The 27,031-nt window shown below is 34.5% G+C and overlaps 1 protein-coding gene across 1 annotated transcript; it reads left to right on the top strand.

Annotated features, from left to right (window-relative positions):
- Nucleotides 1-3,405: 3,405 nt before the first annotated feature.
- On the top strand, nt 3,406-26,968 carry tgm1l1 (transglutaminase 1 like 1). Its single transcript, XM_058758398.1, has 14 exons — nt 3,406-3,544; nt 9,668-9,954; nt 10,068-10,259; nt 11,805-12,056; nt 15,509-15,627; nt 16,555-16,662; nt 16,787-16,964; nt 18,790-18,928; nt 19,068-19,260; nt 21,409-21,562; nt 23,010-23,294; nt 24,475-24,635; nt 24,785-24,921; nt 26,115-26,968. The coding sequence occupies exons 2-14, from the start codon at nt 9,669-9,671 to the stop codon at nt 26,260-26,262; spliced, it is 2,352 nt and encodes a 783-aa protein (XP_058614381.1). The 5' UTR covers nt 3,406-3,544; nt 9,668; the 3' UTR covers nt 26,263-26,968.
- The last annotated feature ends 63 nt before the right edge of the window (nt 26,969-27,031 follow it).

Below are 27,031 nucleotides of genomic sequence, written 5' to 3'. Positions count from 1 at the left end.
TCAAGTCAGCAAGTCACAATTTTGACTTATGTAATAATTATGACTTAATTAGGCCTATGCCATAATTTCAACTTCTTAAGTCTTCAACCTTTTAAGTCATAGGCTAATTTCGATTTTATAAATCATAATTTCTTAAGTCACAATTGCGACTAATGTTCTGACTCATTCGACTATTTATGGAATAATTATTATTATATGTATTATTATTATATTGCTCTGTTGTATACTGCACACTTCTAGGCAAATATAAAATTCACATACCGTACTCAGTATACTACTTAGGCTGCTATGTAGCCTACTGCAAATCTAGTAAAAGTAGCATGCATTGTTTCACTAATACAGTCCTTTGCCAAAGAGAGACGTTTAGAGCAGTATAGAGCTCATGCCTCTAGAGGGCACTCCATATTTAAGGTCAATGTTTCTACTGGACTGTTTGGGCTTGTGTCAGAATGGTAACCTTAATTCTGCGAATTCTTAATTCTACTCCTTGGTAGTTAAGCTAACTCAGGTTAGTTATATTGTCCTCCATGACCTAAATTTGGGTGGGTCAGCTGGATTAGAGAAACAATGAAAGTTTTTGTACCGATGAATCAGACTAAATTATTGCTCATGATGATGTATTTCCAAACAGCTTTTTCTCAATAGATTTTTGTTCAGATAAGAACAAGACACACCTTCATATACTTCATCCTGATGACACATTTTGATATGACTGCTTATTTCCACTACAGTCTCTATGAAGCCATAAATTATGTTCTTTACCATTACATCCTCTTTAATGTTTATTATGAAATATATGAATCAGAAAGGAGTGGAAAACTTTTACGTACAGCAGTGTGTGCCGTCACTCTTCTCGCTTATTTTCTGAGCTTCTCCAATTTAACAGAGGAAAGTTGTGTAACTCGCTGTCTTGACGTCAAAACTATGCCATGCTCCTTTGCCCAGTCATGTTTTTCCTTGTAGGTCATAATTAGCAAGATATAATATTATTATTTATAAGAAGAAAGAAAGAGTAATACAAGTGGCATGAGAAACATGAAACTGTAGTACAATTGTGTCAGGAAATCACACATGGCAACACTCAAATATAAAGATTATCATATAAAAATGCTTGACCGCAGAATGATGCCATTGACCAATCAAGACCTTCAGAGAGCTGTGTAAGAATAAGTGATCATCTTGCATGCATTTCATCAGGTGCTTGTGTAACTTTGAACTTTTGTGAACTCTGAGGTTCTCTGTTCCTGTGCAATGGTTTTACTGAAAACCACATATAGCTATTACTCATAAAAGTTACTATTGACCTGATGAAGTTCCTCTGACTTTTCACCCCAATTGCATTCAGCTGAGTTTGAGTTAATAGAATGCAGCACATTATAGTGGTTCAAAGAACCTTAAAAAAGAAAGACAGCCAAAAATCAACAAAAGCTAACAGCTAAATGAAATAAAATTACATTTCTGTGCTGTTGTCTTATATTAAATCATGGGATGAAGTAAAAGATCAGACATGAAGTAAAAGTCACAAAACTCCAAATTAGATATTATGATACCTTAAAAATAAGCTTGATTAAACTGCATTTGATGGTCTGAAACCCTGATTGTGGTTTTAAATGTTTGCTGAATAATAATTTGACAGAATGAAATACAGACTGCGTGTTCCTATAGGCTAACACAATGCTGTGGTGGTACTTTAAAGGGATAGTTCAACCCAAAAATGATTCTGCCATTAATTCTGTTGTTAATTACTCACCCTCACTGTCCTTATCGAGAGTACCACAACACATGCACGTGTTGCTGCTGACGCAGAACACACATGCACTGCGCCCTGTTTACGAGCAGAAGAATGCACTTATTTGAGTTGACTAAACTTATTTTGGGGAAGTCGTGGCCTAGAGGTTATGGAGTTGGACTTGTAACCCAAAGGTTGCGGGTTCGAGTCTCAGGATTGTAGGTGGGGGGAGTGAATAACCAGAGCTCTCTTCATTCTTCTCTGTGACTGAGGTGCCCTTGAGCAAGGCATTGAACCCCCAACTGCTCCCTGGGCGCCGCAGCAAAAAATGGCTGCCCACTGCTCCAGGTGTGTGTTCACTGCTGTGTGTGTGCACTTGGGATGGGATAAATGCAGAGCGCTAATTACGAGTATGGGTTACCATACTTGGCCACATGTCACGTCACTTTTTCACATTCACTTATTTGAGTTAACTCAATTTAAAATTATTTGTTACCCAGCTGCCTTAGAATTTTAAGTTTAGTCAACTCAAATAAGTTTAGTCAACTTGAAATGTTAAGTTGTACTAAGTAACAGATATTTGTGTTGACTAAACTTAAAATTTTAAGGCAGCGGGGTAACAAATTGTTTTAAGTTGAAACCACTTTTATTTTTTACATGCGTCGTGGTAGGCTACTCTCAATAGTGGGGGAGCACAGTGACGTGGAAGAGAAGAATATTTGAATAGAGGTAATTATTTTTCTTTTCTTTACACACAAAAAGAAATGGTTGAAAATGATGGTTGACAAAATTATGGTTGAACCACTGATGCCACATGGACTATTTTAATGATGTTCTTACTACATTTCTTGGTCTGATAACATTTCAGTTACATTGATGTCTGGGTCAGAAAGCTCTCGGATTACATCAGAAATATCTTAATTCTGAAGATGAACAAAGGTCTTAAAGATTTGGAATGATATGAGGTTGAGTAATAACAGAAATTTCATATTTAGGTGAAACATCCCTTTCAGGAACATTTACACCCGTTCACTGAAGGCAAGGTTTGAACCAGTAAACTTAAAAATGCAGAGCCTACTTCTTTTTGAAAGAGGTGCTGTGTTGCCTGAACATTGCACTTTCACTTCCTCTACACTATTATTAGGGTTAAAAGGGAAATGATTGCTCTGGTGCGATAAACCAGTCTTTTCAAGGAGAATGTAAGAAATATTCATAAAGTTAAATGTCAAGGCTATTAATTGCACAGTAGGCTAAGTAATTAAATACCAAATGTTACCCTGCTGAAAATAACAATAGACACCATCACAAAATTTGTAATGGTTTTACTGGTTATAATGGGAATTGTATTGGTTTTAATGGAAACTGTAATGGACCTTGCGGATCTCTACTGGTAAAAGAAATGATGGTTTGTAATGTTTGTAATGGTGTTTGTAGTGGAAACCATTCGAATTTTTTGTGATGGTTCTGTTGTTTTTTTTGTTTTGTTTTGTTTTGTTTTTTCAGCAGAATGATCAATGAACAATCAATTCTGTGTCCCTGATTAAAACTTTGGGATTTAACAAGTATAGGGGAGACTGGGGACATTTTTCATTTTCATTCATGGCTCATATACAACTACAAATCGACTTAAGTTACTGACCATAAAATGTAACGTGGGTGGGTGCATTGGGGGCGTTATTAACCCTCGTGTGACGGCGAGACTTGGCCAGTGTCTGTTTGACTTGCTGCGAGTTTGTTCGCGTATTTCAGTCTTGAAACTCATACATATAGCTGAAGAACATTTTCGGAATATCGTGAAGAAAACCTGTTTAATAAGTAAGTCTAAACTTTTTATTCGTTCACGTGTTCACTTGCTGTCAGTCTCGCTGTTTGTTCTGTGAAGAAATGTTCAGGGTCTGTAAATGCTCTGACTTCTTGGGAGGTTCTATCAAGTTTTAAGGTTGTGAAGATAAGATGATCGCCCATAATTATACAAATTATAACGGTTTCTGCGAGCTGGTATTTATAAAGTAGACTCTTTCAGTGTCTTTGTATTTCCGTTTGAAGTGTGAACTTGCAGTTCAGAGAAACTCAAACACATTTACAAGCCACAGTTATTCTGTACTGATGTAGCCTGTTTGTTCAATATGCCTTAAAGATATACGTTGCATAGAGTATTTGGACCGAAGCTAATGTTTTTTTTTTGCATTAGAATCATTTCTTATGTGTTGGCAAGCTGGATACTGCATGATTTCCAGATGTGTGTTTTTTTTTTGGTTTTGAATTCAGTACAGCTGTACTTGATTTGAAAGGGTGGGGAACTAAACGAAAACCTCTTCATATAGGCTAGTTAACATATATCAGACCCGAGAACATCTCTTATCATTTTCTGCTGGCTTCTGCACAAAAGAATAAGACAGATTATGATAATTTCATAGCCTAACCTGCTATTATTATTATTATTATTGATTTTACATGTATGTTTCATTTATTATCACAGCTATCAATTTATTGGGGCTACTGCATCCGATTTTTTCCCCTGGCCATCCATTTGAGTCAAACAAGGATTTTGTCTATTCAACTTAACTGGCCAGTGTGATTATCATGTGCTCGTCTCATGACTCCGAATACAGTAAACATGAACTTTTTATGTTTTTAACATCAGTCGAACAAGTTCTTGAAGACATAGTTGTTTGCATTTCTAACAATAAGGGTCTGGTTTTGACTGCCAAAATCAACACATACACACACAAACAGATGAACGCTACCACGGTGAACCACAGTGCAAATAAAGAGATAAAACTCTGAAATAAATCTGTGTTCTGGTTGCTTGATTGTTTTGAGCGGTTGCTAGGTGGTTCCTTTGGTGGTTTGAGCCAGTAGAGGTGAACTTGCCTATCTAAAATATCTATTTGCTGTGCAATAACAGCATGTAGAGTCTTGTTATTTCTCGATTGGTGATAAGCTCAGTCATTCTCTTGGTTTTATCATGTCATGCATGTCATAAGTCTGGTTTGAAGATCGTGACTTCATCAGGTGTGAGACATTATACTTTTATTTTGATCGTGTTGCTAGGTTCTTATGCAACCGTATGGGATGTTTTCATGTAAACCAAGTGGGCGATGGTCACACCAAATTAAACCTTGTGTTGAAATGAAAATAATTTGGCGCCATCTATGATCCCACACGAACACACACACACACTACACTTTATATAACACTTTACTCAGAAATTGAAATTCAACATAATTAATAATAATTTCAGTGTTCCTCCCACAAAACTATTTTATTCACATTGTACTGAAAAGAGCAAGATCGACTTTCTGTCTAGCATCTGTCAAGCATCTCCTTTTATGCTTTACAAAGGGAAAAAAGGCAGTTTGGGGCACACAAGAGTAGAGAAATGACAGAATTTGCTTTTTTTTCAGTGAACTACCTCTTTAAAATCTAAATCTGGCTCAGTGGAGTAGATCAGTAGCCGTCCCTCTCATGTGCACATATATGCCAGCTGCTTGCTCTGTCTTTGGCTTCAGACCAGCTGCTGGAGACCTTAGACCTCATACACACACAGTTACAAAAGTAGACACGTACTAATCACAAACTTCTGAATGTGCAATATTTTTTTATGTTTTTTAAAAAAAGAAGAAACTTATAGACCCCAAACATTTGAATGTAGTGTATATATGAAGATTCTCAGTGTACTGTAACAATATGCCAGTTTTATCTTTGGAAAACTCATAGTAGTATGCAGGGGTCGTAGGTCATGGTGTGTCATGATTTAGCGTGAGCAGATGTGCTGCAGCCCGGGTATTTGGAGGCATTAGGGTCAGGCACTCTAGCATTCTTATCATACCTGTCTATGTATACTTGAAGGATTCATTCTAAACATCCATAAATCCCTGCGGCATCTCATGATACACAACACCCAGTGGAAAATGTGTTGCTTTAAGGTTTCTCTTTAATAGCTCATGAGACTTTTTCAGTTGAAATTAGTTTTCAGTTGTGTTTCAGTTAAACTGAAAAAGCTCCTAAAAGTCCTTGGTAGAAATAAAAATAGCCACAACATACAGTAAGTGTATAGTAGAGCTGTATGATTTGGGGGGAAAAAATGTTTTTTTTTTTTTTTTAGGAAAAATTGTGGTTTAAAATGTGGTTTAAAAATCCAGGTTTTCTGTACTTGTTTGTACACTGAAAAAAAAAAAAAAATAGGTGTAGAAATTTTGAAGTGGAGTAACTGAAATAGTATTACTCCTTATAATCTTTGTTTTATTTACAACCTCGGAAAATTATTTCATAATTATTATCACTACTACTAAATAATAAGATGACTATAAAATAGATATTTACAAATTAAAAGCATATGAAGTATTACTATTGTAATATTTCACTGTTAAATACAAAGTAGTATTTTAGAAAAATAATATTATAAATAAAAGAATAAATATTCACCACTGTAAAATTAAAAAATGAGTGTTTAAGATTTTTCTTTTAAATGAAACAATATAATAATTTATTTTAAATTTAAACTGTAATGTGACTATGCTATTATTTATGGTTATTATTTATTCTTAATTTCTTCATTTTCAAATGCTTAACCATCAGACTTTTATTTTGATTTGGTATGTTATAATTAAGATCTATTCTGAGAGTCTAGACAAGACACATGGAAGTCTTCATTTGTTCTGTCTAGAATAAATAATTGAGGCATTAAAGAGCTCTCATTTGCGATTTCTCATTCCTAAATGGATATAAACCTCTCAGTACTGACTCAGTTTGTGCCTGCAGGGCCATAGAGGTCGTGACCTCATGAGTCTTGTAGGAAACTGGGCGAATTGTTCAGTCTTTGAGCGTTTGCTCCTGTGAGAACCTTTAAACTGAAGGCGACTCATCAGGCCTTGAGAAAGTTCTCATGACATCAATCATGAGTGCATTTTCCTAATTGGATAAAACATGTCGAAGCAGATGTTACTTGTATTCACGTTTGTCCTCTGATCTGTCCTGTAACTGTAGTATTCATGGCATACAGTCTGCAGGCTTCAGTGTCATCCAGAGCTGCATAGCACAGATTCTTGGTCTGAACACATTCACATATACAGCTGCAGACTTATGAGCAGAACTGTGTTAGAAGCACAAATGAGTCAATAGCTTTCATACAGTAAGATTATAGAGTTATAAAATATATGTCAGATCATTTGGTCTGTTTGAGTTTATATTGAAATCTTTGGATTTGTATTGCAGGTGTTTGATGAGGTACTGGTGGTGGATGAAGAGATTTTGTGTCTCTGCAAATCTGACCACTGTTTGAGAAATTTTTGAAAGTTTAAAAGTGAGATTATTGGGATCTGATGAGAACAGTACTTAAAATGTCTCAGTTTGCTGTCCATTTAATCTCCTTTCGGTTGAGAAGGTACTGCAGAGGCATGTCTGGTTTATGTTAAGATGAAAGGAATGCGTCTCACAAATGGAATTTGGTGATTGTGAGAAAAGTCTTGAGAAAACAGAAGAAAACATGTTGAGGAGATGGACGAGAGCACAAGGCCATTTGGAGGAAACACATGGTTCTCATTTTTACTGTTTATTCAGTGTAACTGGGACCGAATCCACATGCAACGTCAGCATTTCTGTTCCTTTTGATTGAATCTTTTCTGTGCCAAAGTGCTAGTGATCACTGGTCATTTGTGAATATTGACTGACGTATATTTTAATGGCAATCTGGGGCTCATCTGTCAGCAGAAGAAATGCTGGGAAATTCCTGTATCTTTAAACAGCATGCTGAAGTTTACGGCTCATGTCCAAATAGGCAATTACTTTAACAACACTGTGGAGAAATGCAGATGTATGGGGACTTCTTTCCATGGTGGCTTTCATGCTGCTGAACTTTTTGATTATGTAACATGGGAGAAACAAAGCCTTATGCTATGTTTGGAATGGAATACTAATCTAATTAAAATATGAGACCCTAGACCACAAAACCAGTCATAAGTGTAAATTCTTCGAAATTGAGATTTATACATCATCTGAATAAATCAAAGCTGAATATATAAGCTTTCCATTGATGTATGGTTTGTTAGGATCGGACAATATTTGACTGAGATACAACTATTTGAAAATCTGGAATCTGAGGGTGCAAAAAAAATCTAAATATTGAGAAATCACCTTTAAAGTTGTCCAAATTAAGTTCTTAGCTATGCATATTACTGATCAAAAATGAAGTTTACATATATTTACGGTAGGAAATTCACTAAATATCTTCATGGAACATGACCTTTACTTTTTGATTTTTGGCATAAAATAAAAATGGATAATTTTGACCCATACAGTGTATTTTTGGTTATTGATACAAATATACCCCAGCGACTTAAGACTGGTTTTGTGCTCCAGGGTCACATATTAGCATTATTTATCATTTCTAAATACAATGCTCTTCCCTTAATGTTCTGCCCAATCAAACATACATCAGTTTAAATGTTTTTATAAAATCTTTATTTTTTATTGTCCTTCATTATGAATCTTAGTTTTAAAGTTAATTGTTTTAATAATGTTTATTTTAATAATATCACGCTAATGCTGCTGTATTATGTTTCCCTCAGATGTTTAGTTTAAAGGGTTACTCCACAGCAAAATGAAAATTTTGTCATTAATCACTTAACCCCATGTCGCTCTGTAAAAGCTTCGTTCGTTTTCGGAACACAATTTAAGATATTTTGGATGAAAACCAGGAGGCTTTCCCACAGTGACTGTCCCACTGACTGCCAAACAATTAACATTGTCATGGTGCAGAAAAGTCTAAAAAACATCGTCAGAATAGTCCATCTGCCATCAGTGGTTCAACCGTAACGTTATGAAGCTACAAGAATACTTTCTGTACGCAAATAAGAAAAAAAACGACTTTATTCAACAATTCGTCTCCTCTGCGTCAGCGCAGCGCCGTTTTGGAGAATATCCACTGGACGCAAACAGCGTATGCTGTTCTGTGTCAGCCGCACCACACCACTATTTTTTTTTCTTTGCGTACAAAAAATATTATCATCACTTCATAACGTTACAGTTGAACCACTGATGTCTATTGTGACGATGTTTTTTATACTTTTTTGGGCCTTGACAGTGTTAATGGTTTGGCAGTCAATGGGACAGTCACAAGCCTCCTGGTTTTCATCCAAAATATCTTAAATTTTGTTCGGAAGACGAACAAAGCTTTTATGGGTTTGGAACGACATGGTGGTAAGTGATTATTGACAAAATTTATTTTGAAAAGGAGTAACCCTTTAATTTATTTTATTTTCTTAAAGCCTATCTAGGGCCTGCAGATGCAAACTAGCATGTTTTCTAATCTCTATGTAAAATGCATCTTTTAGTTTTGTGCTAAAATCATGTTTTTATACTGTTCCTGAACAAATAAGTGAAGAAATAAATATTCGGCAACTGTTCTAAGAAACCGTATACACTATGCAATGATTAACTTCTCTAAAGGTGATAATGATATGTTTTATTTAGATCAAGTTTGGTTGATTATTGCATTGTGATCTTAGCTAGTGTGTGATTCATAGTGAATGCATGTGTGGGCTTCTTGTTTTGTGCAAACTGAAAAGTCTGTTTCACCTTTCCAAAGAGTTAGTCACGTGCACATTGCTAGAGAACGTAAACCAGGCAAAGGGTCTTGCGTCAACTGCAATAACAAAAAAATTCACACCTTAACTTCTCTCAAGCCACACTCATATCTACCTATAACTTGTTTTATTCCATTTTAGAGCCAAGAATATTTATCTTGTAGATGCATTATACAAATGCCAGATATTTCTTGTGATGAAACAACCATAGTCTATAACCATTTGCATTCTCTTTGAATTTGCTTCAGCAATTAATCATTATCAACAAATGCATTGCTAAACATTTATTGTCTGCATGTGGATTCCAAGTCTTTACACTATTTTCCATCTAATTTTATATGATGTTTTCCAGGATGCCAGGAGAAAGACTGTCAATCCGAGATAATGCCGCTGTCGGCCGTTTCCACGGTGTTTCTGCCAGCAATGGCCAGGCCATTCCAGAGAGACACACCGAGTCCAAAATGAAGAAAGAAGAGAGCGGATGCCGCCGCTGGTTACGGAGAGCTTGTCCGTGTTGCTTCCAGAGACAGAACAGCTCGTATGATGTGAGAAATGACGTGGATGGTGTGGCTGTCGGGGACGGAGAGAATGAAGGACCGACGACTCCGCTGACTCCCACCGGAGACACAGAGCTGGACGGTGAGGAGCTTGGTCTCATTACTGACATGATATTTGAGACTTCTTTTCATAGACTTCAGCTGAAGTTCCTCAAACTCAATCTTTGTCTTCTTCTCTCCATCTTTTCTCATCAGAGTTGACTCTAGCAGTGCGTTCTGTGGATCTGCTCAGTCAGAAATCCGATCGGAACAAGAAGGAGCATCACACGGATCAATACAACAGTGACCAGCTAATCATCCGCAGAGGCCAGACTTTCCAAATAGAGCTCAACCTTTCACGACCTTTCAACCCAAACACAGATAAACTTCACCTGGAAATGAAGACAGGTGAGCGTGAAACTGAATCTCAGGAACTGTATACATATATGGTCAGATTAGTTCACGAATACATGCTTTTATCTTATCTTTTAGTGTTGTATGCTGGTTTTAAACATGTAGTGAAATCTTCAAGTATTCAGATGGTATTTATGCACCGGTATAAATCAAGACTTTTTCAGTTGTTTATAACAAATAAATATTTCTAAAAGTCATTATACATATTTAAACTGTATTTATGTATGTATTTATTTATTTAACTCCTTTGGCTTGGAGTCTTTTTGAGTGAAATCTAAAATGCTAAAAAAAAATATTCATGCTTTCCAAACAACTGAAAATAAATCAAGTAAATATGGTCAGAAAGTATGGGAATGCATTTTTGTCTTACCTTTTCAATTTTTATAACATTTATAGCTTAAATGTTGCTGAAATTCCATCTTAAATATCTTATATTTTAAATATAAGAATAGAATATAAAATAAATGAATAAAGGAATGTAACATTTAAAAACATATCAATAAACAGCAATTTTCCATTGTGATAATATGGTAAAATGCCCCACTTTAGTGTCAACCAGTGTATAATGTACTGTCTATTTTTTCCTGGGCAACAATTTTCAATAGACTTTGTAGTTAAGACCTCATATTTGACATTCAGAAATAAGCACAGCATGAGAAATATTCACCAGAGTAAAAAGTGTGACAACTAGCCCCATTCCCCCATACACATGTACGCTCATGAACAAAACTATTATATGTTGTTATTAAAAAATACAGCCTTTTTTTCTACTGTTTCTATTGACTGTGTTTTATAATTGTTAGTTTTAGACTGGCAAACATGACGGGAATGCTCATCTCGGGAATGCCTGTGATAAGGGCATAAATGCATGTGTTTGAAATTTCTCTCTCAGTGATTGAGCTCACCTCTGGTGCAAAGAGAGGAAGTGAGGGAGAGATAAGAAGGAATTCATCCCTGAAGCAATACAAACCACTTCACACTGATACAAGATAACGCAGCTGTTCAAACTAACTGATGTGGTTAGATTCACAACCCATCTTACCTCAGTAAACAGTATACATACAAATACACATACACAGTGTGTGTTCCATGTGCTCTATAGATATGTAAGTGTACGTATACTGTTTATTGTAGAAAAGCTTGACTTTTTCTTCTTTAGTCACGTGCACTGATTTTCTTAGACAGCTGTTTTCATGTTTCATATCTGACACTTTAACATTTTGTTGAGTGTTTTTGTAATTTTTTTATTAGTTTGTATATTTTATATTAATTTTATTTAATGAAAATGAAAAATGTTACCTTGGCAACTAGCTGAAATGAAGTTTTTTATATTTTATTTTAGTTAACGGTACATTTTTGGCTTTAGTTGTAGTGAACTATAATAACCCTGATTTCAGCATAGTTGTGTTTGGAAATGATTTGGCTGGAATCCTCCCTTGTGTAATCATTTATCAGGATTTGAAACCTGGAACCGAATTCATCACATTCTTCTGAAGGCCAGTTGAGCCTCTCCTTAAACCATATCATGTCGTCATTCAGGGCCGCTCCCGCAGGTGTCGAAGAGGACACATATCATCATACCGCTGGTGGACGAGCTCCAGGATGAAAGCTGGGAGGCCAAGATCGTGGAGCAGAATGTCAACAGGGTCAAGCTGTCCGTCAACTCCCCTGTCACTGCTGTTATTGGGAAGTACAAGCTGACTGTCGCAACACAATGTCTGAAGACGGGCGAAACAACCACGCATGACCACGACAAAGACATTTACATGCTCTTCAATCCCTGGTGTGAAGGTAAGACTGATAGAGTTCCAGCATGCTTCAAGGAATACTTCACCCAAAAATTTTCTGAAAATGTACTCATCCTCAGCCAATCCAAAATTTAGATGAGTTTGTTTCTTCAGGTTTGGAGAAATGTAGCATCACATCACTTGCTCACCAATATATCCTCTGCAGTGAATGGGTGCCGTCAGAATGAGAGTCCAAACAGCTGATAAAAACATCACAATAATCCACAAGTAATCCACACAGCTCCAGTCCAACAATTAGTGACTTGTGAAGAGAAAAGCTGCATGTTTGTAAGAATCGATCAAGATGTTTTTAACTTTAAACCATTGCTAAAATATCAGCTGTTTGAACTCTCATTCTGATGGCACCCATTTACTGCAGAGGATCCAATGATTAAAAAATGAAAATCTACAGATGCAAATAGATAAAGTGCAATAAAATAAACTCTTAAATGTTTATTTCAGATGTTCTCTTTCCAGTTTGAAATGCACAAGTTATGGAAATCACATTGTCTTACCTTAAGAAGATATTTTATGCTCTTTTTTGCCGTAGTTTCCTGTGTCATCAGCGCAGAGATTGCAACATGTTAATGAATCATGTTATGCCACATTTCGGAATGCAGTGATGTGAAATCACGTTTACGTAGATAGAAGATGACTCTACACCTTCTTTTTTAACCGAACTCGTTCATTGACGAGAAGCCAACGCACACCTCCACTGAAGCACGTCTAGGAAACACTGACATATTCAGCTTAAAATATTGCACAGGCAACTGCTAACGCAATATAACATGAAGGTGCAAGTTTCCATTTGTAGCCCAGTGACTTACGTCAGTCTTCAGGAGGAATGAATGTAATCTTGTAATCCATTTGTGTTCCAGCAGGTTTGATTAACAGCTGCTTTGGCTTTGCTGCAGTTACTGTACTGTAAAACCAAACAGTGAAATGAATTAAATGAAATGAGTTAATTTCACTCAAGTAATAATGAAAGTTCATTAGACTTAATTGAAATAAGTTCTGTAAACTCAAAATCTTGTTGTAGTAAGGTGAACCTAAAATGATTGCGTTTTCTAGTTCCCAGCATGCTTTGCATCAGACAACAAGGAAAATAAATACAGAAATTAAGTGTTATTTTGTGTGTTTTTGCACAAGATTAAGAGAGACACAAGTTAGTACTTAAATGTTGTGTTATGTTAAGATTTACATAGATTTCTGTTATGTTGGTTTTGTAGTGTTACCGTTGTGCTGAAGAGTAGAGCTTGTGGTTAGGTTGAGGATGGAAATACTGCTTTCAAAACGGACTAATCTGTAACTACAAAATGTTGTTTGGACAACCAGTTAGTAACTTGACTGCTTTGAGCTGTGAGCTGTATTTGGTTTGATTCACTAAACAGCTCATAAGAGTCATACATCCAGTAATCGGTTGGACTGATTTGATTGAAAGATCAAAAGATCAGTTTGTATGAGTAATTTGTTCAAGAATCAGACTAAACTAGTTGCGCTGTATGGTTTTGAGTCATTAAAAAGAGCCGGCTCATTAGAGTCATTTGTTCTGTATGGTTTTAATTCTCTTAAAAGAACGGTCTCACAGTAGACTGTGATCACTTTTTTTTTTTAACTTTAAAGCTTCTGCATTGATTCAAAGGGTTGATAGTTCAAAGCTAGTTTTCTTGGGTGGTTCAGGCTTTGCCCTCCTTCCTGCACTGAATGCCAGACATGCTTTGTAAGGAAAGAGAGAGGCCTGCCAAATTACCTTTCACTCTAAGCACTGTAAACCTGTTCTTTCTCTGCATTTTTTCCTAACGTTTATTTTACAGCTCCACCTCATCTGACGATTCACATGTCAAATATATCTTCCCTCTCCCGATCTCTTTCTCTCCCTCCTTGGCCCCTTGTTCACTCCAGGCCCCTTCCTGTCATTCTTGATTGCTTTGTTTTTTTACACTTAATTTTATGCTCTGTGCTCTTGTTGAAAGCTGCTGGCTCATTCCTGTTCTGCAGAACATTGTGAACTCTAACTCTGCATGAATGTGTTTTAATTTAAGGAAGTCTTTCAATAACAGGATGTAGCTGACTTCAACTTGACATAACTTTATTATTTACTCAATGGCAATACAATTTAGAGTACACTCTAAAAAAAATGGTGCTATATAGCACCAAAAGTGGTTCCCATATGATTACGAGCCAAGAAGACTTAGTGCTATATAGCACCATTTGTTTTTAGAGTGTATGCCTAAGCAGATTCAAATATAGAGGTAAAGTTAACCATTGCTCATTGGGTCTAAAGTTGTTAATTGGAATCTTTTCATAAACATCCATTGTTGTTTTGGTATTATCGTACCGATTTTTGTAACTTTATCAAATTTATCCTGATATTTACTGATGTTTATTCAGTTTTCCCTTCCAAAACGATGGAGAATAATGACATTAGGAACTAGCATTTATTAATTAAGGTGATTTTACAAAAAATTAACTGGGAAAAACAAAAAAAACAAAACAAAAAAATATATAAATTAAGTAAGAAAATGTGTTCCCAAGAAAATATGTTTATTTTGATGAAAAAAAATAAGACACACCTGAAAAATTTCATAATTATTTTCAAATTTCATTTTAATTTTAGTTTTAGTAATTTTGTTAAATTGTTTAGCTTTAGTAATTTTGCTAAATTTTGTGCTTTAGTCATTTTTTTAATATTTCATTTATTACTATATATCTTTTTTAAAATTAATTATTTGTAATTGTTATTAAAAATACTTGCAATTTCAGAGTGAAACAATCTACACCAAATTTTTTCAGTGTACTAAACTTATACTTATACAACATTTCAAATGTGTAATTTTTTTGTTTTTTACATTTTTAAGTTTATTTTTTTTCATCTAATATTTATATTTAATTTTATTTCAGCTTTATTTCAATTAAGTAAAACTATTTTTAATAGCTTTAGTTTTAGATAGCAATACCAACACTGTTTCAGAAGTTTGGAAAATTTGCTTATGTTCATTTAATTGTGATATTGTGTTAAAGGAAAACTATTATCTTTAAAAAAAAAAAAAAAAAAAATCTTGTCCAGTATATAAAGTCCCCTACATAAACTATATGAGCCTGCTGTGTTTTTCTGTCTGAATGCTTCACTCTTTCTGGCCTCTAGCATGAGTCATTTTTCCATTCATTTTGTAATCTTTTCAGTCGTCTAGTATCTTCTCTAGTCATTTCCGTTACTTTATAGTGCCTCCTTTTTTTCCCTTTTCCCTTTTGATTGCACCTCCCTCTTGTTCAGACAATAACGCCCAGAACACAGAACATTAAATGGAAGCAGAACACAGCAGTTTCCAGACGCCCTACTGTTGCTCACATTGATGCCATCACTCTATAACACTGCTTTATTTTAAAATAACCCAAACCACCGTATCAAATCCTGGAACTGTGTTCACGGTCCCTCATGACTCTCTCTCTCTTCAGATGACACGGTGTACATGGAGGGGGAGAAAGAGCTGACGGAGTACGTCTTAAATGACACTGGAAGAATCTACTATGGCACTGAGAAGCAGATTGGAGCTCGTACGTGGAACTTCGGCCAGGTTCGGAGATAAATAAAGCAGAATAAAGCACTTTCTGGGAAAAACATGCTACTGACAAATCCTTGTGAGAACTTCTTACCTTATGCAAGGAAGAAAGCACATTGCAAACCATAATTGACACAAAGATATCAAACATAATGTTTTACCACAACTACCAACGATCGGTGAACTGATAATTTAACAGCCATATACATATTATACCTGCCATGGAACTGTATTTTGCATAATTTTTTTAAAAGGATTTTAAAGATTTTTTTTCATGAAAGAAAATGTAATGATTTAGTCAGTGTTGTAGTAATTTTGTTACTTTTAGACGTTTGTCATTTGAATTTAATAATATTGTTTTTTTAAATTATTTTTATTTAATTTTTTAGTAATTCAACTTAAACTTATGTAGTTCAGTTAGTGGCCAATGCAACATTTCTAATTTTCATTTCTGATTTTAGTTTTTCAAGAAATATTTACTTTTTATTTCAGCTTCATTTCAATTACCAAAAAACAATTTTTAATAGTTTTATTTTAACAACAATGATTCTATTTAGATTTTTTTTTTTGTTGTTCTTGATTTAGATTTTTGAAGTCGCTTTGGATAAAAGCATCTGCTAAATTACTAAATGTAAATGTATATCACAAAAACATGAAGCATTTTCAACTTATTCTCGCAAGAACTGCCCACTTATAAAGCACAGGAAAAGACATCTTATAAAGCACCAAACCACAGTCCATTTTGTTTATATGTGGCGTTTACGGTAAATCTGACATCAATTATGCCATAATTGTAGAGTGGCTTGGAAAACTGTGCTTACAAAATAGCAAAAATATGTGGCAACTTTGCAACCAGAACTTGTTTGTTTAACAAAGCCAATTTTGGGCCATGCTTAGACTTGAGATTTCACCTAGTTGTCTCTCTCTCTCTCTCTCATCTAGTTTGATGAAGGAATTCTGGAGGCCTGTATCTTTGTGCTGGATAATAGCGAGGTTCCTCCCTCGGGTAGAGGAGATCCTGTCAGTGTGGTCCGAGTCATTTCTGCCATGGTGAGTGCTGCCACATCCAGCAACACTGCTGAAACAGATCTAGTAAAGAGTGCCAGAGACTGATACTCTTCACCTGCCGTGACCTCAGAAACCCTTAGTGAATTTATCTGATTGTCCATTCTAGATCAATTCCCCGGATGACCGTGGCGTTCTGGAGGGAAACTGGTCTGGGAATTATGTGGGTGGGACGTCTCCCACGGCCTGGAGTGGAAGTGTTGAAATCCTCAGGCAGTACCACAAAGATGGAGGAACGCCTGTCAAATACGGCCAGTGCTGGGTGTTTTCTGGGGTCACTACCACAGGTGTGTGTGAGCAGATAACAGCTTAGGGTTAGTGATTCAGGATTCCAGCTGTAGGCATATACACTCTAGAAAATAAAGATTCTTTATTGGCTTTGATGGTTCCATGAAGAACCATTAACATCCATGGAATCTTTCCGTTCCATAAAAGGTTCTTTATAGTGGAAAGAGGTTCTTTAGATTTGTAAAATGTTCTTCACACCACCACAAATGGTTCTTTGAGGATCCAAAAATGGTTCTTGTTCAAGATTTTTGAAACTTTTATTTTTAAGAGTCTAATACTAGAACTTTGACTGTGAAAAGATAAGTGCTGTACATATCTAGCATTTCAAAATCCTGCTCTTTGAAGATGCATCAGCCAATCCTGATATCAGCAAGCCCAAACTCAAAAGAGAGCGATTGTGATCGGATAACAAAAGTGAAGGCCACCCCCCTTACTTTTTTCTTTTTTGCTGTTTCTAGAGTCACATTAAATAAGACTGACTGTAATCAAACAAAAGTTGAGTGAATATTCAGTGGGAAGAAATAATAATGTTTAGGCAAAATTAAATATATTGATCTTAAAGTCTAGACAAATTCAAAATGTGCATTATTGTTTTTCTGTATAGTCAGAGTAAATCAGATTTATCAAACAGATGTTAAGTGACCATTCATTAAAAATTACTTACAGTAATGTGGAAAAAAATAATACTGTATAAGTCAAATGAAATATATTCATCCTGAAGTCAAGATTTGTCTTTCTTTTTTTGTGCTATTGTCTTCAAATGGTCAATTAATGCCAAAAAATACCTTCATGACAAAAATTGATGTCAAGACACTTATTTCAGTGATATCTGCCAGGATGTCTGAGAACATTTTATGAGTAATTTAAAAAATCAAGTGGTGAAATATTGCAATTTAACATGCATTTCTTGCTATTCCAAAGAAACATCAGTTGCCGACTAGTCAGTCTTGTTAATTGAAGGTTGCTTTCCATTTCCTGCAATCAGCTTTTAACATTTTATACATCAGAAAGTACTTGGTCTAATATAATATTAGTGGATTTTGGGAGGGTATATGATGTCATAGAAATTCACAAATCAACAAAATATGCTGTTGTTTAAGTGTAAGTAGCCCCTGGAATCCTGAGCCGCCAGTCGCAGACTATCTTTACTGCAGTCATGTGACATTCATATCTGACCTCAGTTAACAGCACTGCGACCCCTCAGGGAACTTCAGATTAAAATACTCTCGTCATACTGCATACTGTTCATTCCACACACAGACATTAATAGTATTTCACTCTGCGTGAGACTCTTACGATCATTACTAGAGTATCACAATAGTTTAGTTTGATGGAATATATTTTAAAATGTAATTTATTATACTATTTAATTATTTAAATTAAATTAAATTTAAATGTAAAAATGTAAATAACTTTTACATTTAAATTATTTTTTTAATATGTTTATTCATGTAAATGTAATAATTTTTTCCTGCAATGCAAAGCTGAATTTTCAGCATTATTATTCTAATATGCTGATTTGCTGCTCAACATTTCTTATTATTATCAATGTTGAAAACAGTGGTGTTGCTTCCAATTTTAAACTGTGAAATATTCTGTTCAGGATACTTTGATGAATAGAAAGTTCAAAAGAACAGCATTTCTTTGAAATAGAAATCTTTTGTAACATTTTAAATGTCACTTTTGATGAATTTAATGTATCTTTGTGGAATAAAAGCATTAATTTCTTCCAAAAGCCCAACATTTTGAACAGTTATGTATATTATTATATTAAATATCTACAAAAATGACTAAACTCATGCTCTCTTTCTCTATCTGTCCCAGTATTGAGATGTCTAGGTATTCCTACCCGTTCCGTAACTAATTTCCAGTCTGCTCATGATACGGATGTGTCCTTGACAACAGATGTGTATTTTGATGAGAATATGGAACCAATCCATGATCTCAACTCGGACTCTGTATGGTGAGGATTTGTGCATTTTCATGGAATAATTTCATGAAATAAGTCCATGACTGCTGTTGTATCGGTATATCATTACTCATTCTTTTATTAAGTCTTTCTAAGACCATGATTTCCTCTGTTTTCTTCTGTTGTCCTGTAGGAACTTCCATGTGTGGAATGACTGCTGGATGGCCCGTTCGGATCTGCCTCCTGGTATGGGTGGCTGGCAGGCCGTGGATTCCACGCCCCAGGAGACCAGTCACGGGACGTTCCGCTGCGGCCCGGCGTCACTGGCCGCTATTCGCTCTGGACAGGTCTACCTTAAACATGACACGCCTTTCGTCTTCGCTGAGGTGAGTCCAGACACGTCAAATTATCATTATTTAAACAGCCATAGAAGAACCATTCACATTCTTTCTGTCTAGAAAAGTGCATGTTAGATTAATAAAAGTTACAGCACACAAATCAAAGTACACATTCAATTACTTTAGAAATGGGTACCAGTTTCTTTTAACCATTATATTTGTCTGGAATTTAAGCCACTTTTTTAAAAATAATATGACGCATACTGCAACTTATATTCCAAAGCGACTGATATTCAAATCTGTTATTACTGTATTGAACACATTTTTTTCTTAAATTATTTTCATATTGCATATTTTTCCTATTTAAATTTTTGTTTTGAAAGTATGGTAAATACTGGTAAAATGTACCAACAATCACATTTTAAAATATACACTTTTTGATATACCATAAAAATAACAGGTAGCCCATCTGAATTATATAACATTTAGTCCATCCATCTCATAGTAGCCTACCAACATTTTATTAACAGTAGAAGTGAAATCTTATTGTAGTCTTCAAATCTGGGTACTCTCTTACGTTTTAAAATGACTCACAGAGGAAGTTTGGTCCCATCAGGCTAACATGACAGTCACGACTCGTGCCGCTGTAAGCTTTTCTTTTTCTTTTGTTTTCACTCGCGATCTTTACAACCAAAGACTGTAAAAAAAGATGGACGACGCGTCTCCACTTCCTTCCTCTATAGAAAAGTGGAGCCAAAGGATCTCAGTATGGCCGTTGCCATCTTGAGAAATTTACTTCATTTGGAGCCAGAGTCTGCACAGTGGTGTCGTGAGGTGGAATCAAACTCCCGCCCAAACTCCCGCAGAACCGAATTACTAGCTAAAATGAAACTTATCACAAAAACGAACAATTGAACATATATCGGCGTGATAACAGCTCTTAAATGACCATATTCCGGAAAATTGTATTGGAAGTGTAATTAATTTTTTTATTTTGAGCCATTCTTTTACATGGAGAGGGCGGGGTTTATGACCTGTACTGCACCCAGCCACCAGGGGGCGATCAAAGAGCCCGCAGCTTCACTTTTCAGGACATATGAGGCACACCTGTTTACAACACACATTACATTACGTATTTCATGGCACACTCGTTTTACACTTATTTGGCGCCACCTGGTGTTGTGGGTGTATTATTGACATGTCAAAGTCTAGACCAGGGTTCCTCAAATCTTACCCTGGAGGTCCAATCCACTGCAGAGTATAGCTCCAACCCTGATCAAACTCACCTGTCTGTGATTTTCTAATGATCCTGAAGACATTGATTAGCATGTTCAGGTGTGTTTGATTAGGGTTACAGCTAAACTCTGCAGGAAAGTGGATCTCGAGGTCCAGATTTGAGGAGCCCTATTATTTCTAAGAAAAAACATTGTCTTATATTCGGTCAATACGGTAATATAAAAATAAATTTAGACTTGGTATTTATAATAAATACATTTTTATTATTATTATTATTTTTTGTATTAGAATATAATAACTTGACCTTGCTAACGTCTTCAAAACCTTCCTTTTCGGATGATTTCCCCATGTTTGAGTATTTATTATGTATTTCTTGTATGATAAATATTATATTTGAGTATTATTTATATACTACTATTAGAATATTTATTAATATTTTAGATTAGCTTTCATTTTTATATTTTCTTTTAGTTCTTGTTTTATTTCAGTTTTATACCAGTAGTTTATGTTTCATTTCAGTTTTAGTGTTTTTTGTACTGCAACTTAAACTTGCTTCATTTCGGTTAGCTGCCAAGGCAACATTAAGGTTGTTTAATTTTTCATCTAATACTGTATTTATATTTGATTATATTTCAGCTGTATTTGATGACCCAAAATGATTTTTAATAGTGTGATGTAACAATAACAACACTGGACATCATCTATTCTTACATTTTTATTCCTAATGGATAGAATCACCTTGCTCTCATGTTTCTCATTAAATGTGCTGTTTCACTCGGAGTACTTCACAGTGCAGAAGTTAAAAGTGTTAAATGTGAATACAGAACAGGCCGGTCCTGACATGTTGGAATTCCTTGTTAATATTTTCTTTATACCCTCTGCAAGATCCTGTATTTATCTTGACAGTCTTGTCTCTTTAAGTAGTTTCAGCTTTAAACCTTGTGCTTTTCTCTGCTGCAGGTGAACAGTGATAAAATCTACTGGCAGAGAAACCTGGACGGCACCTTCAGTCAGATCCACAGTGAGAAGAAAGCAGTCGGCCACTGCATCAGCACTAAAGCTGTGGGCTCCGACGAGCGTGTCGACATCACAAACCTTTACAAATATCCAGAAGGTGAGAAACACACACTTTCACACACATCAAACATCAATCTCAGTGTCATGTTTTGCCTGTACCCACCTGAAACACATGAAATATAGACTATTGCTGTCAAAGAAGAGGCCCTGAGCAAATATTGCATAATACAACAGGATCAATATGTACATAATGATGAAATCACGTGCTATTAAAATGATGAGAACGCTCGTATGGGAACTTGTGTAGTTTCCCTGAGAAAACTGTATTAGATCCAAATGCCAGTAGAAAAAGAAATAGATTGTAATATGAGTGAATCTCACAAACACTGTGAAGAAATGTCATGTTGCTACTAAAGACATTTGATTTTGCTTAAAGATTTTTTTTTTTCTTAAAAAATAAAGCATCCAACTTTGGATTACAACTGTAAACACGCACGCACACGCACACGCGCACACACACACACACACACACACACACAAATATTTAATACTTATTTATTCATTTATATACACTACTGTAAATGTTTTACTTTATTTGTAACACCTGTAAATACATTTGTCTTCTTCTTATACTGTATTATTTATATTAAACTACATTTCAAAATAAAACAGATTTTTTTAATATACATGATATAAATAAACGCATCTATATACATTATTTATACATTAATGCATATTTATGTTGCACATATTTACATATAAATAAATATATATTTTGTACTGTAAATGAATTACTGTAAATTATGAATAATGGTTATTTGAATCATTTTAATATATTATTTATATTAAATTCAATTATTATCTTACATATATGTTTATAAATTTGTTTAATGTAAATTATTTTTAATGTACTATCTGTAATAACAATTGTTATTTTAATATACATTAAAATACATAAAGAAAATGATTTACTAGCAAATAGAATAAAAAAAAACCTTTATTTTTATTTTTATTTAGAAAAAAATAGTTTTTTTTCAATTTGATTTTTAGGGAGCAATATAACCTTTCTTTGTGAGATTTATCCATACAGTCAGGAGTTAAATTCATGTTCTTAGTCGATGCTGTCTCACCAGAGCAACACCGAGCAGAAATGATGGCTATTGCCAGGACAGAGGCAGCCAAGAACACACAATACTCATTTAAACCGGCGATAAATGGCTTAACATTCCTCTGCCGTAATCACTCAGCCTTTTCACCAAAATACCTGTCATTATCTCCAAACGGTTTAAACTTTACCGAGTTCCACCCACAGGAAACAATATCAGCATTGTCTCAGTTACTCAGCTACACAAAATATAAACAAACGAGACAATATACTTAAAGGGACAGTTCACCAACATAATCAAAATTCCCTCATCGTTTACACACCCTCAACTTGTTCCAAACCTGTATGAGTTTCTTTATTCTGCTCAACACAAAAGAAGACATTTTGAAAAATGTGGGATACATACAGTATAATTAGCTTTTTTAATCCATCACATCAGACTCGGAGGAGGAGCGTATCGCAGTGGAAACCGCCTGTCGCTATGGCTCTAAACCTGACGTCTACTCCAGTCCCATTGCTGAGGATGTGCGGGTGGAGGTGAGGATGGAGGGAGAAGGTCCACGCATGGGCATAGACGCTGAGCTGAAGATCGTGGTGAAGAACATCAGCTCTCAGCCGCGCAGAACCACCCTCCACAGCCAGGTGGCGGTCATGTACTACACCGGCGTGCTGAAGGACACCGTCAAGAAGGACACGCTTAATGTGGAGCTGAACCCACAGGAAGGTGAGCTTGGGTTTGTTCGCATTGGCATACTAGCATACTGCTCACACTACTGTAATAGTATGCATACTGTGGGCAGTATACGATAGCAGCTTTCCTTGCAGTGAAAAACAAATTGTTTACATCTCGCAATTTGGACTTTTCTCTCAGAATTCTGAGTTTACATCTCGTAATTTGACTTTTTTTCTCAGAATACTGTTTACATCTTTCAATTTTGACTTTTTTTCTCAGAATTCTGAGTTTACATCTTGCAGTTTGACTTTTTTTCTCACAATTACAACAATTACAATTTGAGCAGATTTTACAGATTTCTGAGTTTACTTTTTGCAATTTTTATATTCTTTCATATTTCTGAGCTTACATCTTGCAATTTGTACCTTTTTCTCAATTCTGTTTTTCTGAGATTTCGTTTCCATTATAAATAAACAAATAAGTAAAGAAAAATTATTCATTAGTATATAGAAAAATATTTTTTTTAGTTTAGAAATTTAATTTAGAAAAAAAAAACTTTTCTGTTTTAGTGAGCAATATAACACATCTAACATGTTTTCTCATTATAGTCTCATTATATATTTTTTTTGTCTTTTTTTAAACCACTTTAAACAACACAAATGAAATAACTTGATGCAATTTGCTGAATTAAGCTTGCAACATTACGTAATGAGGTCTTGTGACAGTTTATCATGGTTTTTTTAATAAACATTTAATGCTGCATACTGTATACTTGTATTTTTATTGACATTATTTTCATGAAAATAATAAATAGAATGTAAAATTACTAATTAATAAACAAAATAATCAGTTTTCCTTTATATATGTTTGCATCAAATTGTAAAACATAATTATTCTCTTTATATCTATTTTACATCCTTTAAAAAATAACTCAAATTTGTATTACTACTGTAAAAAAAATGTATACATATTTGGTACTGTAAATTTAAAAATAATTATTTCAAATAAATATATAAATATATTTTTTCTTATGTATTTATATCCAAAACATTTTAATTTAATATAAATGATAAATAAACAAAGAAAACAATTATTAATATTTTATTGATTTCTTTATTTAATCCACACAATGTTTAAAAATAGGCAGTATACAGAATAAACTGAGGAGTCTCATGTGTAAAGCTCATAAGCATTGCTGATGATCTCTTTATGTCTATTTTGCGTCCTCTAGAGAAGATCATTGAATGGGTGCTGCCATACGCGCAGTATCAGAATCAGCTGGTGGATCAGGCCGCGCTCATGCTGACTCTGTCTGGACGGGTCAGTGAGACCCAGCAAGTTTTGGCCAATCAGACCAGCTTTAGGCTCCGAACGCCTGATCTCAACATTGAGGTGAGACTTCCAGAACCCTCAGCTGCTTTTTAACACTGTGCAGTTCATTTCACCATAATACTGTTTTTGCTGAATATTTTATTGCTTATTAAAATTTGTCCCATATTAAAACAGAGAGGGTTTGTAAATTTCCTAAATTTCTCGTTTAGCCTGTCGGAGAGGCATATGTGGGCAAGGAGATGTCTGCGAAGATCACCTTCACGAATCCTCTGCCTTGTACTCTGCGTAATGTGGTTATCCGAGTGGAAGGACTGGGGCTGAGAGACCTCCATCCCATCAGAGTCGGGTAAGAGCCTCACAGTTATCCAAGATTAGTCATCCTGATTCCTCTCAGAATTCTACCATTTGGAAACAATCCTGAAGGATCCTAATGGGAATTTCTTACAGAATCAAATCAAAACACAACACAAAATCTAGATCTTTTGTAGAAAATGATTTAAAACTGCTAAAACGCTCTCTATGATTTCCCTCTTCCAATACCATACAATACAAGTGGAGTTTTATTGAATCTGGCACAATATCTAATAGGAAAATAATAAATTAAATAATAATCCTGCAGGATCTTGGTTGATTTCTACAAAATTCCCCAATAGATATGGGTCCAAATTGTGGTTAAAATTCAGACAGGATCCACTGTTAATTGGAATAAAGCTGAAATAAAATAAAATTTAAAAATGAGATGAAAAAGATAATATTCAATAATTTAAAATAGAAATTAAATGTAAATTACAAAAGTTGCTTTGGTGACGAACTGAAATAAAAGAGTCAAAGCTGAAGTACTAAAATGACTAAAACTATAACTTTAAAAATAAAAATAAAGCTAAATAAAAAATAAATATATAAAAATACATTAATAATACAAAACAAAAACTAATAAAAATGTCAGAATTAAAGTTACTAAAATATAAACTAAAATCTACATGAAAAATGAAAATATTAAAGCCTAATTCTAAATATGAATAAATGCTGTAATACTTTACTATAATAAATTCAAACAACTATATATATATATATATATATATATATATATATATATATATATATATATATATATATATATATATATATGTCTAATATAAAATACTAAATAACACTGACCTGTAAACAATTCAGTTCATTGCTCTTGCTCTATTAAAATGACTTAAAATTTTATTTGAAAAAAATCTTTAAAAAATTACAAAAAAAAAAACACATTACAAAATTTAAAATGAAAACTGTTAATCTAAAAATAAAAGCAAATTCTAAATTTGAATAAATACTATAATAGTGTACTATAATAATTATAAAAACTATAATATATAAATCATACTAAATAACAATGACCTGCACTCAGTTCAGATCCTGTACACAGTTCAGTTCACTGCTCTTTATGACACTTTGACGTTGCTTTCTATTGCATTGCTCCTCCCTTCTCTCTCACTAATGATTATGTTGCATTGATATCTCTCTTCCATGTCTTCTCTTTCTCTGTTTTCTCAGTGATGTGAGCAAACATGCCAACGTGACGGTGACGGAGCACTTCATCCCCACGGTGGCGGGCAAGAGGAAGCTGGTGGCATCTCTGGACTGCAGACAGCTGACGCAGGTGCACGGCGTGGCTGACATCGACGTTCACGAGAGCCAGTGAATTCACTCAGACAGTATTAGCATTATCAGTAACTGCACATATAAGTAGTTTACGCTGAGCCATATGGTTATTTCTACAGTCAGACATCTTTGAGAAATAACCCTCTTTTTCACATACAATCGTTCCTACTGAATGCCCCTAATTTGAAGTTTTTTTTTTTTCATTTTAGAAATGATTTATTTAAAATACTGTATTGCTTTGCTTTATTGTGTCTATTGACTGTTACTTTAGTTTAGTTGATCAAATGTTTCTGTTCACCACTGAAAAAGGTAAGCTGATATATTAACGTGTATTCAAATTTTAATTGATGGCTGTCTAAAAAATATGTATTTTATTGTGGATAAACACATGTAGCCTATGCATTTAATTTCTGTGCACCTGTAGTGCCTTATATTGCATACTGTTTACAATAATGACTATTATGGATTAATTGAATGTGCCTTAAGTAAATTATTAATACTAAAAATGTATTCATATCAACCCGCATTGGTCTGATGCATAATTCTGTTGAATCCTGAACATAATTTTGCTATTACAAAGACTGTAAACCAACACTATGCACCTCAACTATGAAAACATATGAAGACACTTACACTTAATGGCATATTAGGTTTACACGAAGGAGATAAAAGTAGTTTATGTTTGTTTGTATTATTTATATAATGTTTTTTTTTTCTTTAAAAAATAAATAAAATTCTTAACACCATTTTTCTCTGTGGTAGTTTTTTTTTGAAGATGTTTATTTCGCCTGCTTGACAAGATGAGACTT

The sequence above is a fragment of the Onychostoma macrolepis genome, chromosome 02 (genome assembly GCF_012432095.1).
Source record: "Onychostoma macrolepis isolate SWU-2019 chromosome 02, ASM1243209v1, whole genome shotgun sequence".
NCBI lineage: Eukaryota > Metazoa > Chordata > Actinopteri > Cypriniformes > Cyprinidae > Onychostoma > Onychostoma macrolepis.
The sequence above is the reverse complement of the archived record's forward strand: the minus strand, read 5'-3'. Positions and strand labels throughout refer to the sequence as shown.

Coding starts and splice junctions, on each gene's coding strand:
- tgm1l1 (XM_058758398.1), top strand. CDS start 9,669: ATGCCAGGAGAAAGACTGTCAATCCGAGATAATGCCGCTGTCGGCCGT. Junction 16,965..18,789: donor TTCTGGGGTCACTACCACAG/GTGTGTGTGAGC, acceptor TATCTGTCCCAG/TATTGAGATGTCTAGGTATT. Junction 23,295..24,474: donor GGAGCTGAACCCACAGGAAG/GTGAGCTTGGGT, acceptor TGCGTCCTCTAG/AGAAGATCATTGAATGGGTG.